This window comes from Engystomops pustulosus, chromosome 6 (assembly GCF_040894005.1).
Source record: "Engystomops pustulosus chromosome 6, aEngPut4.maternal, whole genome shotgun sequence".
Classification (NCBI taxonomy): domain Eukaryota; kingdom Metazoa; phylum Chordata; class Amphibia; order Anura; family Leptodactylidae; genus Engystomops; species Engystomops pustulosus.
The window spans coordinates 21,908,239-21,922,128 of record NC_092416.1 but is presented as its reverse complement, the minus strand read 5'-3'; the positions used below and the strand labels follow the sequence as shown (position 1 = coordinate 21,922,128).

Here is a 13,890-nt window from a genome sequence, read left to right as displayed (position 1 = left end):
TTTAGGAAGGACATTTCATACCCGACCTTAGGGGGTTGCTGTTTTTTTTGGGTAAATGTAGGTGACAGGTTCCCTTTAAGGACAAAAATTAAGAATAAGTTGAAATCCAATAGACAGAATCCTTGTTTCTCTTGTCAAGTGCTGTTATTGGAAAGTCGTGAATCCCTTAAATGGATTAAAGGAATCGTTCATTTCCTTCTGGATCTTTCGATTCCTTTATCAACACCAACTTTTTCCGTTAATTACTACGTGTTTCACCACTGATTTCGGCACAGCTTCATTTTACTCTCTAGCATCCAGCACTTTGGACAATCAATCTAATTAGTTTTGGCACCCAATATATTAATTGAACTATCTATGGTTAGGTTGGCGGTCCTTGGCTCAAAGGACAGTTTGCCACTGGCAACCTGATGTAGATATCCAATATCTAATAATGGGTAATAATAATAATAAATTGGGAATTATTCAAGAAAGAAATTATTCAAATTTGTCAAAATGATTAGAGCGACATTAGGGGCACATTATGGTACTAGAATAAAGCTTCTTTGAGAATTTAGGATGCATCTCTCCTCTCTTCTTTCAATATGGAGATCCTAAAATGCCTCTTTTGTGCATGTGTATTTAAAGCAAGAACAGACTACAAAGATTTTGTGGGTGGAGGTCCATTTCAGTCTAAAATCTGGTGGGTGGTTTTGGTGGACATGGGCCCCAGAACGCTTGGATCTTAGGCTACCACCCAAGCCGTCTATGATGCAGAGATGTGGAGGTGGTCATAATTAATTTAAACAATCTGTGAATTAATTCTGAAGCTTACAGAACTTTTCTTCTTTATATTTGTAGGTAGAAGACAATACAGTTTGTTGGAATGACTGCAATGGACCTTGCTTGAGTTGTCCCCCAACTTCGGCGAGTAAATACTCAACTTTTGAATACTGTGGTATCATCAACAAAAACGATGGTCCATTCAAAGAGTGCCATGCTGTTGTAGATCCCAAGATTTTTATAGAAAATTGTATCTTTGATGTGTGCATCAATGACGGCTACAGAAAGATTTTCTGTGATGCTGTCCAAGCCTATGCCGAAACTTGTCAGCGTGCGGGAGTGGCTATTAAAGACTGGAGAGAGCTTGCAGTATGTCGTAAGTACAAGTCCACATAGAAATAATCATAATTCACTAGTATGATGACTTTTAGTAACCATGAAAGTTTTTATTTTCAGCCATGCAATGTCCTAAGGACAGTTCCTACAAGCTGTGTGGAGCCTGTCCAGCCACATGCGAAGATCCTGAAGGCAAAGCTAACTGCGTAGAGTCATGTGTTGAAGCATGTCAGTGTAACCCAGGGTTTGTTTTAAGTGAAGGCAGATGTATACCTAAAGCACAATGTGGTTGCTCTTACAAAGGCTTCACCTACGCCTCCAATCAAGCATTCTGGAATGATACAAAATGCCAAGAAAGATGTGTGTGCAATGCGAAAACTCTGAAGGTTGAATGCAAGAAAAGTCAATGCAAGGCCCAAGAAGAATGTGCAGTGAGGAATGGGATTCAAAATTGCTACCCTCAATCTTATGGCGTGTGTGTGGCTGCCAGTGACCCACATTACTTTTCCTTCGATGGAACAAAGTTTGATTTTCAAGGTACCTGTATCTATCAGCTTACTGCTGTATGTGACAAAAAAAGCGAATTAACTAATTTTGAGGTCTGGGTTCAAAATCAAAATCGAGGCAACATTAGAGTATCCTACACATCAGTGGTCTACATCAAAGTCTATAACCTGGAGATTGAAGCCAGTAGGCAATCCCCAAATAAAGTGATGGTAAGTACAGCTATGATACATGTAAATTTAAAAAAAAAATCTACTTGATTAAGAAAGATCAAGAAGAACTCAAAAGTTAAAGAGTATGTCCACTAGATTATTCTTCAATCTCCACAAATATTAATTTTGTGTAAAATACATGTGTACTTAGGTGCACTACCCAGAACTTTGACAAAGTCCATCCAAGGTTAAACAAAAAAAAATCCATAAAAACAGCAGCACTCCAAGATTCAAATCCAAAAAAAGTTGTCCTTTTATTCCCACATGTCATGCAACATTTCATCTCCTATGATCTATGTCACGGGTGCTCCCGCAACCCATATTGCGGGTCGCAAGCTCACGCGTGCCCCACATGCCTGCGCTGCTTACCTATCCCCAATCCAGATTCTTGTCCTTGGCCCATACACGCACGTCCCAGTATCCTAGGGCGCGCACGCTGTGGCTTCAGGAGATTTTAAGGGCCAGCACACCGCTAATTGGCGCCGGCCATTTCCAAGAAAGCTATTTAAATCTGCCTCTCCAAATACACCCTGACGGATCTTTGTGCCTTAGAGAAAGCTTTGTCTGATGCCTTACGCTATTATTGTAATTTCCTGTTCCGTTCCTGACTACGCTCCTCCACTGCCTGCCTTGACCTATTGCTACTTCCCTGACACTGATACCGTGCTGCCTATCCTGACCTCCTGCCTGCCCCGACTAAGATATTGCCTGCCGTTCCTGTACTTCGACCTTGGCTGCCACCGCTGTCAAGTCACCCCTGTGAAACGACCTGGTGGTACCACACCGCAGCAAGACCATCCTGCAGGCTCTGGTGAAGACCGGGTGCAACTTAGACTCCGGTCCCAGGTGTTGGCTTGTGTCATCATTTGCGGTGGTTCAGAGGATCCATTTCCTCCCATCCTTACAACATAGAGCTGCTTAACAAGTGGGGATGTCTTGGCTTTGAATCTTGGAGTGCTTCTGTTTTTTTGGGTTTTACCTTCAATGGACTTTATCAAAGTCCTGGGTCGTGCACCTAAGTGTATTTCTTTTTACACATGTGCTGCTTGTTTTTTCTTAATATATAAATTTGAATTTTCAGATGAAAGTAAAGGTTTAGTAATTTCATTTCTCATTTTGCAGATAAACAAGAGGCTCATGAATTTGCCAGTTCAGTCCCCAGATGGACAATTTTCCTTCTATCGCAGCCCTCGCTCAGCTGTCTTCAGTTTTGACTTTGGTTTGAGGGTCACATATGACTATAACAGTATTGTTGTGGTCACTGTTCCTGGGACCTATGCTAATGCTTTGTGTGGCCTTTGTGGCAATTTTAATGGAGTCCCAGGTGATGACTTAACACCTAAACAGGGAATACGGCCCACTGACCCCACAACATTTGGTAAGAGCTGGAAGGTTAAAGAAGTACACAAGTGTAGAGATGATGGGGACGCTGTGTGTACCAACTTGTCATCTGAAGAGAAAAGGCAAAAAGATGGAGCCAGTGAATGTGGTGTCCTGCTGAGTCCTAAAGGTCCCTTCCGTAATTGCCACTCACTAGTGGATCCAGAACCTTACTTTAGGAGCTGTGTTTATGATTATTGCATCCTACAGAAGCGTCAGGCTGTCTTCTGCTCTATGATGACATCATATGTAATGGCGTGCCAAGAGGCAGGAGGGATTGTACATCCCTGGCGAAGTCAAAACTTCTGCCGTAAGTAAAAGAATTAGAATATGTTAAATGTTTTTTTTATACCATTTTTATTTCTATACCGTAGTTAGATTTATAGTTTCCTTTGACCATTGCACACAGGGATGACCAGGACCATGGTAAGAAGCTAGGCTTTGTTTCTCACACAGTTGGACTGGCAGGATCCTTTGTTCTTTTGACTGACTGTCCATATTTGTATAACTTTCAGTAGATGCCAACCACTTTATAATAAACATACCTCATAAGACTTGCTGTTTTGGAGATGCTGTGACCCAGTCATTGTTGTCTCAATTTGGCTGAGACACTTGCTAACCCTTTTTTCCTACTACACTTTGATTTTAGGTTTTGTTGACTTGCTTCTAATTTTACTCCATATTCGGTGTAGGCAGGGCCAGCATTGGGCATTCTGGTGCAAGTGCTGGGCCCCAGAGCTGCTATAGGGGCCCACATAAGGCTCTACATAATGAACCCATGGGGATGAGGGGGGCTATATCAAATGAATCCGTAAGGTGTGAAGGGGGGCTTTATATAAAATACCCAGGAGGAAGCTGTAAATAAAATAAGCATGATGGGCTGTTGGGGTGTATTTTAGGGAACAGGAGGCTGTTTTAGTTTCTAAACATTTAATGCCACCATGTAAGTTCACGGAAAAGGGGCCCACTTAGGCTCTGTCGTCCAGGGGCCTACTGAAACCTGGAGCCGACTGTGGGTGTAGGCCACCTTTTTCAGTTCAACAGAGATTCCTGAAAAAGTAGAGAGGTGGTTCACTCAAGGATCTTGTTTGGTGGTGGGTTCTTTCATTTCATAAGGGTTTTTATAAATTAAACGTATATAGATAAACAGATGAACATATGGCAGATGGATGATAGAGAGACATTGACATTTATTTCATTCCTATGTTTTGCAGCTTTTTCTTGTCCGGCTCATAGCAGTTATGAAGTCTGTGCTGATGCTTGTCCTGTCACCTGCGATGGTCTTTCCACTCCACAGGGTTGTAATGGAAACTGTACAGAAGGTTGTGTCTGCAATGATGGATTCCTTCTGAGTGGGGACCAGTGTGTTCCTATCTCTCAATGTGGATGCAATTACAATGAAGGTTACTATTCAGTTGGTGAGAGCATTTACATTGGGGATAAGTGTTCCCAGAAATGCTCCTGCATGGAAGGTGGGATCATGACCTGCACCACCTCACAATGCTCTTCCAATGAAGAATGCAGTGTACAAAATGGAGTTTTTGGCTGCTTCCCTAGAGCCTCAGCAACTTGCACGGCTGCTGGATATTCCCATTATAAGACATTTGACAATCAATCTTATGATTTTGGTGGACAATGCTCCTATGTGCTGGCTCAAAGCTGTGCAGAAAACACCGGAGGAAGAGATCTAGCGACATTTAAGGTGACCATTGAAAATGAGAAGCTGGATTCTGGTCCAGGATCAATCAGAAGTGTCACTGTAGAGGTCTATCAAAACATCCTGACTCTGAAGCATCGGGAAAGAGGCATCATTCAGGTAATGAGACATTGGAGGCTTTTGTACCTAGTAACAGTTTTTTTTACTTGTGTTTGCATCTAAAAGGGTTGTTCTACTTGAGCCAATATTGTCTTTGTTGTTTGGTTTCTTCATAAGAAGCTGATCAGATGATGCCCTGGTGCCTGAACCTCTAGCCTATAGCCGGGAACCTGACAGCAAGTGTTCTCCTGCAGTGCCTTCACAGTGTAACACTCTAAAGCATCAACTTGTAAAATAAGTAGGGTTGCGGTGTGACATATAAACCTCCTGGTTTCTCCAAAGTTATAGACAAACTTTGTAGTCACTCGTAACAAGGTTGTCCCTAGTTTTATATTATCATTCCAGTCATTTAACACTCTGCTCTTTCTTGTAGTCATATAGCTAGTTTAGGGAGTGGAAGCGTGTTTGAATGACAGACAGGAAAACAGGACTCCATTATCATGCTGTGGGACAACTTCTTAAACTCAGACTCATAGAAAACTGTCTTGAATGGGGGCTCTGTAGGATGTGCACCATCAATGAGGCGAGTTGAGCCTCTTGCCTTAGGCAGTACCACCTGCAGCAAGATGGGGGGAAGCATCAGTCATGCTATAAAGCAGGAACTGATGCCTAAAAGTAGTATCTTATCACAACTCATGTTAGCATGAGTGTGAGACACTGCATGGAAAACCCACGTACTTAAAAATTAGGTATAGGGGGTACAATTCTATAACTCGCCTCGGCAGAAAGGACTTTAGAATTATCCCGGTCTGTAGGTTACTTTATGTATCACAATCCAAAGTTTATCTCCAACATCCCCTGCTTGTTCAGTGTCTGATCTCCCCCATGTTTTTATTTTAATACTTCATTAATGTTTTTGGATTTCTAGGTGAATGGAGTGACCTATAGACTTCCGGTTACGCTTCTGTCTGGGAAGATACGAGCCGAGTGTTATGGAAAAGGTGTAATGATTAACACAACTTTTGGCCTTTCTTTGAAATATGATCTCCAGTCCCTTCTTTCTGTTACTGTGCCGAGTAACTACATGAATGGCATGTGTGGCCTCTGTGGTAACTACAATGGATTGCCCAATGATGATGCAGCCAAAACACCAGAGGAAATAAATACCTTTGGAAACAAGTGGAAAGTGCAAGGACAATCAGGAGAAATATGTGATGGGTGTGGTGGCACAGGCAAACCTTGCCCATCTTGCCAAGAAGCAAAGAAGAAAGTATTTTCACAGCCAATCAATTGTGGGATCATAAGCGACCCCTCTGGTCCATTTGCAAAGTGTCATTCCAAGGTCAATCCTGTACCTTACTTAAACTACTGTGTTTCGAACATGTGCCAGACCAATGGAGAAGACAGTAATGTGCTATGTGACAGTGTCTCTGTCTATGCTGATGCCTGCAAGTATGAAGGGTTCAATAATATAACCTGGAGGACAGAAGATTTTTGCTGTAAGTACATATTGACCTAAGTCTATAAAGAAAGGTTAGAGGGCTGTTGCCACCTTGGAAATGTAACATGTCATAGAACAAGATAAGCTTTCCAAATTCTTATATAGTTCAGTGGAAATACTCTATGGCACAGATTTATCAAGCTGTATAAAAGTAAGAATGTCCTTAGCTGCCCATGGCAGCCCTATATCTTAATTATTCAGTTGAATAAGTGGGTTCTCGTTGTCGTATGGGCACTCGGTCTCTAAAAGGTTCGCCATCATTGCTCTACGGTGTCAATAGGAGATTTAATAGCAGAGCAACATCTACACAACATCTGGCGCTATATACATGCTCAGGAAAATGATGACTTTTTTCTGTAAGAAAGCAAAAACATAGTGCAGAATAGACTTTATCTTGGTCAGCACTTTATTAATAAGTAAGGTAAAGGCATCAGAAATAAAAGAACTGATTTGGTCAGATCACAAACCTTTAAAGGGGTTGTCCGAGTTTTGAAAAAAAATATATATATGTGGCCGGGAGCGGGCTGCCTAAAACAATAAAGCTGTACTTACCTTCCGGTGCCCTCCGGTATCCAGCACTGCTGTCGCTCCGGTCCGGGCGCCATGTAAACAAACATGGCCGCCGGACAGCGCTGCACAATGCTGTGTATAGGTACGGATAGGCATACCCGGCCACGGCCGTCCTGAAGCTGAATGCAGCGGATGGCACCGGAAGGTAAGTACAGCTTTATTGTTTTAGGCAGCCCGCTCCTGGCCACATATATATATATATATTTTTAAACTCGGTCAACCCCATTAACTATATAATTAAGGATAAGAGTCCGGGGATGACAATCGCGGTAATTAAGCGCAAAAGTATAAAAACAGCATAAAGGAAAGTTGGAAAAGTCAGAATATTTTAATCTGAACCAGGACGCAGCATCCTTAACATCAAAATACCTTCAAAATAGTTTTAAAAAAGAGCATGAAGATAAGATAGATAAATCGGCTCTTGAGAGAAGTAAAAGTTCTGGAAAAAGAACATAAAGAAAAACCTTTGGAGTTAATCACGCAGAATGTCTACTTAGCTAGACTTGAACTTAGGTCTTTGTTAATTGGAGATTATGGTGCAAATTTAAAGAAAACTAAGGCCCTCCAATAGGCTTTGGGACATAATTCTGGGAAGATCTTAACCAATAAGATTTAAAAAATTAGACTATCCAATTATATCGGAATGATTCAGAATAAAGAGGGGAATTTATTATATAATCCAGAAGAAATCATAGAAGTATTTCAGGAATTCTATTATGACCTACATAACTTAGAAGAAACTGGGAAAATAAAATCGGTTCCGGACCAGCCATTAGAAAAGTTCCTTGGTAAACTGAATCTGCCGACCTTAGATAGTCAGCAAAATTCGATACTAGATATGCCACTAGCTGAACAGGAGGTATTAGAGACTATAAATTCTTTGAAGATTAATAAGGCCCCCAGACCTGACGGGCTCGTAAATGAATATTATTCTTGACAATTCTCGGAAATCTTAAGCCTACACTTAGCACATCTCACAAATGATTTCAATCAAGGAACTCAAATCCCTAATGAAATGCTTGAAGCTAGAATAATAGTTATACATAAAGAGGGCAAAGATCCAACAATTCCAACTAATTATCACCCAATATTACTACTTCATTCTAGTTTGAAAACTTTTTCCACAATATAAGCTAAAAGAATGAGTAAGGTGATAAAATATTTGATTTCCAAAGACCAAGTGGGTTTTATGTCTGGGCTGAAGGTTAGAAATGCTACCAGACGTATAATAAATTTGATTTAGCTGGCAAATAACATACATACAAGCCACAAGCGCATTTCTGTCTCTTGATGCCAAAAAGGCCTTCGATAGGGTCCATTGGAAGTTTTTCTGTTCAATAAACTTTTATTGAAATTGGCAAATAACAAGGGTCAAAGTAACATCGTTGAATCAAAATAGGGAGGGGAGGGGGGGGGGGCTAAAGGGTACGAGGATTCATCCACTTGATCCTAAGTTATTCCCTGTTCAGTCTATACCCCCTCTATCCAAGAAGCAAAATCCATTGACCTGCGTAAATCTATCCAAGGGGACCAGATCTTAGTGTACCTATCAAACTACGAGTCCGCCAGTCCCTCCATGGCTCTCGTTTCTTCCATCCTCATTATATTGTTCAGGGCTTCTGCTCACTGGGCTCTTGATGGGCACACATTTGACTTCCAGAGCCTGGGAATTATCTGACGGGTGGCAGCAATGCAGTGTCTCAGAAAACCTTTCTCCATTGGTAGTTTTTAAATGTAACCTTGACTAAATTTGGATTTTAGGATAGTTTTTTGAAAATCTATTCTATCTCTATATAGCGATCTCAGGGGTTCTCATCGTTATCATTCAAAATTAATAATGGGACTAGACAAGGATGTCCATTATCTCCCTACATTTTCAATCATGTAATAGAGCCCTTAGCAGAAGCTGTAAGGAAATGCAGTAAAATAGATGGAATAGGACCCAATTCCCAAGACTTTGTCATAAGTCTCTACGCCGATGATATCATGATATCATGCTCAAACCCGTTGGTCTCTATTACCAAATAAATAAGAACTATAGCCTTATATTCAGAGGAATCTTACTACAGGTGGTCCCCTACTTAAGGACACACGACTTACAGATGACCCCTAGTTACAGTCGGACCCCTCTGCCCCATATGACCTCTGGTGAAGTCCCTGGATGTTTTACTACAGTCCCAGACTGCAATGATCAGCTGTAAGGTGTCTGTAATGAAGCTTTATTGATTATCCTTGGTTTTATTACAGCAAAAAACATGTGAAACTCCAATTGTCACTGGAACAAAAAAAAATTGTCTAGAACTACAATTATACAATATACAGTTTCGACTTAGATACAAATTCAACTTAAGAACAAACCTATGGACCCTATCGTTTATGCAACCCAGGGACTGCCTGTATAAGTTAAACATTAATACATTTTAAAAAAATTAATACATTTGGGAGAAAGGCCGACAAGAATTACTAAAAAAAACCCTCCTATTTATACCTATTAAACTCAGTGGAATGGGAGACCTATCCTTTGAACATTATTTTCGGGCGTCAGTATTATAAACGATTAGATATTCATGGAAAACTGGAAAAAATGGCACATTGGAATTATCTAGAAAAAATAATTAATCAAGGGAACACTACCCTCCTAATTAACCAAATCTTTAGACTAGGGGAAATAAAAGCAAATTCAGAAATAACAAAGACTATAATCATTGCCTGAAATAAATATACAAGGTATAATGGTATCACAATAAAGTGGGAAGACTTTCTATTAATATGGAGATGGCCATTCTAAATTTTAAACTCCACACATGGGCAGAGTATGGGATTACATCACTGAATAACATCGTTGTTATCAACAAACTTAAAAATTTTGCAATATTAAAAGTATCTCGTAAAAATCCACAAAAGTTTTGGTACCAAAACAGGCAGATTAGAGAATATCTGAACTTGCGCAATATTCTAATCTATACAAAAAACAAACTGTGATCTCAATGTATATTCAGTTAATTTCTAAGTTCAGATAAAGAGATCAAAAGAGGGATCTTGATTTTCATCATGACCCTAATGATTAGAATGGTCAATCAGAAACAAGATTATGGGGCTTACATAGTAAAGGGCCAAGGATTGCATTTCCATCGGGCTTCCCGTCATTTTCGGGATTTGCGCCGATGTGACAGGGATTTAGTAGGGGATTGTATTTTGGCGTAGCGGCGCCGGCTTTCATGTGACATAAATCGGGGGCGGGTCGTCGGACGATCTGACTGATTCGGATTGAGCTGGGAATTTAAAATTCAATTTGTGTCGCATCTAATGCACTTACATACACCGGGAAGAAGAAGGTGAACTCCAGCAGACCTGAGCGGGGAAGTGACACATGCAGGATATCGGGCGCACGATCTTAGTGTATCACAGCACAGTGCATTGTCGTCGGACAATCCAATTTCGGGAACTCCGAAATTGATCTGCAAACTTGGCTGAAAGCCATGAAAAACACATGCAAACATGTCCGTTTATCAGGGAACTCTGGGATCATGTGTTTGAACTTATATCTAGGGTTCTTAACAACAACATAGCCCCGAACCCAGAACTAGCTCTGTTAAATATAAATATGGATAATATACCATTCAAAATAAGATGGGCAGTTAATAAGATATTTGCAGCAACAAGAGCTAAAATATCCAAAAATCCTGATCCACCAAAAATGGAAACTATAATAACAAGACTAAAGGTTTATCTCCAGTATGAATTTGGTCTAAAAGACAACAGTCTATGAAACTTCGATCTGAGGGGTAAATGAGAATGTTTCAAAGACGTTCTAGAATAAACACATAATGATAAAGACTAGACAGGGAAATAAAGATTAAAATGAATCAGAACCGGAAAAAACTTAATCAGTGATTCCTTAATATTGTTTAAGGAAATTTATAATGGGACAAGGACATTTTTATGTGATATCAATGTAACATATGTTAATCGCTGATGTGTGTTTTTGTAATGTATTTATTTGTAAGAATGTATTGGAAATACAAATCTAATAAGAATAAGTGATGAGCGGACACAGTTCAGCCAAACCCAAATTTTAAAATATTGTTGAGTTTCAGGTACCGAACCCAAAATACAACCAGTAACATTCTCAATTTTGCCAGCAACATTTACAGAGTCAACACTCACAACCGGTTCCCCATTAACCATGTGTTTGGTTCTGAACTTGGCCACACAATTTTAATCCTACACAGCCCCTCCTTCTCCTAACTTACTCTTGAGTAGTGCATGGCGCTTTTCCTTTGTAAATAGCGTCAATTCTCTCTGAAAGTTGTGTTTGGTTTTGTACTTTGAACCTTATTCCATTACTGCAGTTGAGCAGGAAACAACCAATGGGCAAAAGTGGAGTTGTATCTAGAAGAAAGCCATGTTTATTCTAATCCTGGGAGCCCCTTTTAGGGAGCTGGTTTTGACACTTATAAATTACCCATTAGGAATAGATTTCAATTTCATAAGGGGTGGTCTTCATCTAGATCTGTGAGGCCAGTGAATGTGCCGCAATTCCAATCGTGGTTTTATTAGTATTGTATTGGAGAAGTTCAATGTTTGTAGAAACATTTTTAGCCATCCCCAGTTGAAAACCCCGACATCGGGGCTGCATTACTACTATTGTACACATTTCCAATGTTTATGCAGGATATCCATGAAACTGCACCTTGTTCATTGCCATTCCATATCTCGTGTTGATTTCTCCACAGTCATGAAGTGTGGACCTCACAGTCACTACTCAACCTGTGCCGATATGTGTTCCACCACCTGCTCTTCCATTTACGACACATTTGAATGTTCACAACTGTGTGATGAAGGATGTGAGTGTGATGAAGGCTACGTATTTGATGGGAAAAACTGCATTTCCCTAGACCAATGTGGATGCTTTGACAATGGGCGCTACTACCAGGTATGGAAGACTGAAATTAGGGCTCAGAGGATAGTAAAGGACAGAAGAGAATTCACAGTTCTGATAATTGTCAACATGTCCTATTTTTTTTCCACAAAGGCTAATGATATCATTATGAATGATGACTGCAGCGTGAAATGTACCTGCAACCCAATCTCGGGGGTGAGCTGCCTCAATACAAGCTGTGCTGCAGGAGATCAATGCAAAATTGTTGATGGTGTAAGGTCATGCGTAAACACTGGTGAGTCTAACAAAGTATTAACATAGTGTTACATTTTGTATGGAACAGGAAGTTCTGAGGAACACGTCACATAGCTAAAATATCTCATGTAATTGTCTTATTGCTTGTCTAAAATCTTGCCTAAATGACTAAGTTTAACAAGCAGAGGAATGCTGACCCAATGTGTCACCTTACTAGTTTTGCTCAGAAGAATTCATTTAGAGAAGAGTAGACTTGATGTTTGGGTTCAGCCGTACAACCTAGGCATAGCAAATGTGAGGTTCACTCATCTCTAGTCACAATCGGTCTTCACTATTTATCTCTATGCAATGATATGGACTTTGCTATGAAGAGGTCCCAATACTGTTGCAGGCCAAATAATGACTACTACCTCTTGGAATAGTTCTGGTGTAGGTGATACAGTATCTAGCCCAGGGGCATAACTACAGCGGAAGCAGCCATAGCAACTGCTATGGGGCACTTAGTGTCAGGGGGCCCTGGCATCCAATCTGATACTCAAGAATGGAGGATGTGCGCTATTAAATACATATCATGCTGCACATTGTACAATATAATGTATATATAACAGTGCACATCTTCCACAGTACACAGATGCTGGGACAGATCTGTGTAAGTGTATAAAAGTATATATCAGTCCATTAACGTGTGCGCATAAGTGAATAAATATGTATATTTTTGGAGGGAGTAGGTGGACCCTATTCAGAACTCGGCTGTGAGACCCGGCCTCTTCTAGTTATACCCCTGATCTGGCCCATGAGTCAAGCAGAGAATAGTCATAGATAGTCCAAGTCCAGAGCAGGTAGTAGTCAAGCAGAAGCCAGGTACAGGGGGTAGCTCAGGGTGGGCAGGAGATAGACAGAAACCAAGGTACTGGTCAGAGGTCACTGCAATCAAGGTTCTACACAGGACAAAATGCAGAGGGACACATCGAAATTGTACTAAGTAACCAGAGTCAAATACAGGAATGAGTATAATAGTAATAAACCACAACTAATTACAGGATACAATGAAACAAAATGCTCAGGTTTCATTAAAGGTAGGTGCTTTTCATGTGCACACAATGGCAGAGGACACATTTGGTGCAGACACGATGACACTCTCAGTCTAAGGACCTTGTCGTCAGCAGCAACCTGAAGAAGGTCGGAAGCAGCAAGACGGACACCAGTAGGCGGGTAAAACACGGGAAGGAGATTTCCATTTACTAACAAGTTCCTATATTTGCTGTATTTCAGACCCTTGTAAGTCCAGAGAATGTCATACAAAAGAGAAATGCCAGCTCCAAGATGGCCAGGCACATTGCGTTCCAGAATTCACAGGCATTTGCTGGGCATGGGGAGATCCACATTTTGAAGGTTTTGATGGCTTTACCTTTGACTTCCAAGGCACCAATACCTACATTCTTTCTGAGAGTAAGCTGAAGGTTGAGCTTTCTGAGAGTAAGCAGAATGGTGAATCGGATTTGGAACCATTCCGGGTTGTTATAAAGAATGAGAACAGGGGAAGTTTAGCAGTCTCATACATCAAGTACACAGAAATTACTGTCCATGGCATGAAAATTACAATACAAGCTGGAGAATTTCCAAAAATAAGAGTAAGTTTTTCTTTGATCAGTAACAAACACCGGACATCATGAGACCAACATCTGCTTATTGTGTCTAGCAATTTACTGGATATTCTATATGATCTCTTGAC

The 13,890-nt window shown here is 40.5% G+C and overlaps 1 protein-coding gene across 1 annotated transcript in view; it reads left to right on the top strand.

Moving 5' to 3' along the window:
* Positions 1 to 13,890, top strand: part of LOC140134649 (IgGFc-binding protein-like) — a 68,295-nt gene that overhangs the window by 15,023 nt on the left and 39,382 nt on the right. Inside the window, exons 6-13 of the mRNA XM_072155112.1 lie at positions 841 to 1,138; positions 1,219 to 1,814; positions 2,937 to 3,504; positions 4,409 to 5,010; positions 5,879 to 6,449; positions 11,758 to 11,957; positions 12,057 to 12,198; positions 13,431 to 13,789. Of these exons, the coding sequence (XP_072011213.1) occupies positions 841 to 1,138; positions 1,219 to 1,814; positions 2,937 to 3,504; positions 4,409 to 5,010; positions 5,879 to 6,449; positions 11,758 to 11,957; positions 12,057 to 12,198; positions 13,431 to 13,789 (3,336 nt within the window). The remainder of the gene's footprint in view (positions 1 to 840; positions 1,139 to 1,218; positions 1,815 to 2,936; positions 3,505 to 4,408; positions 5,011 to 5,878; positions 6,450 to 11,757; positions 11,958 to 12,056; positions 12,199 to 13,430; positions 13,790 to 13,890) is intronic.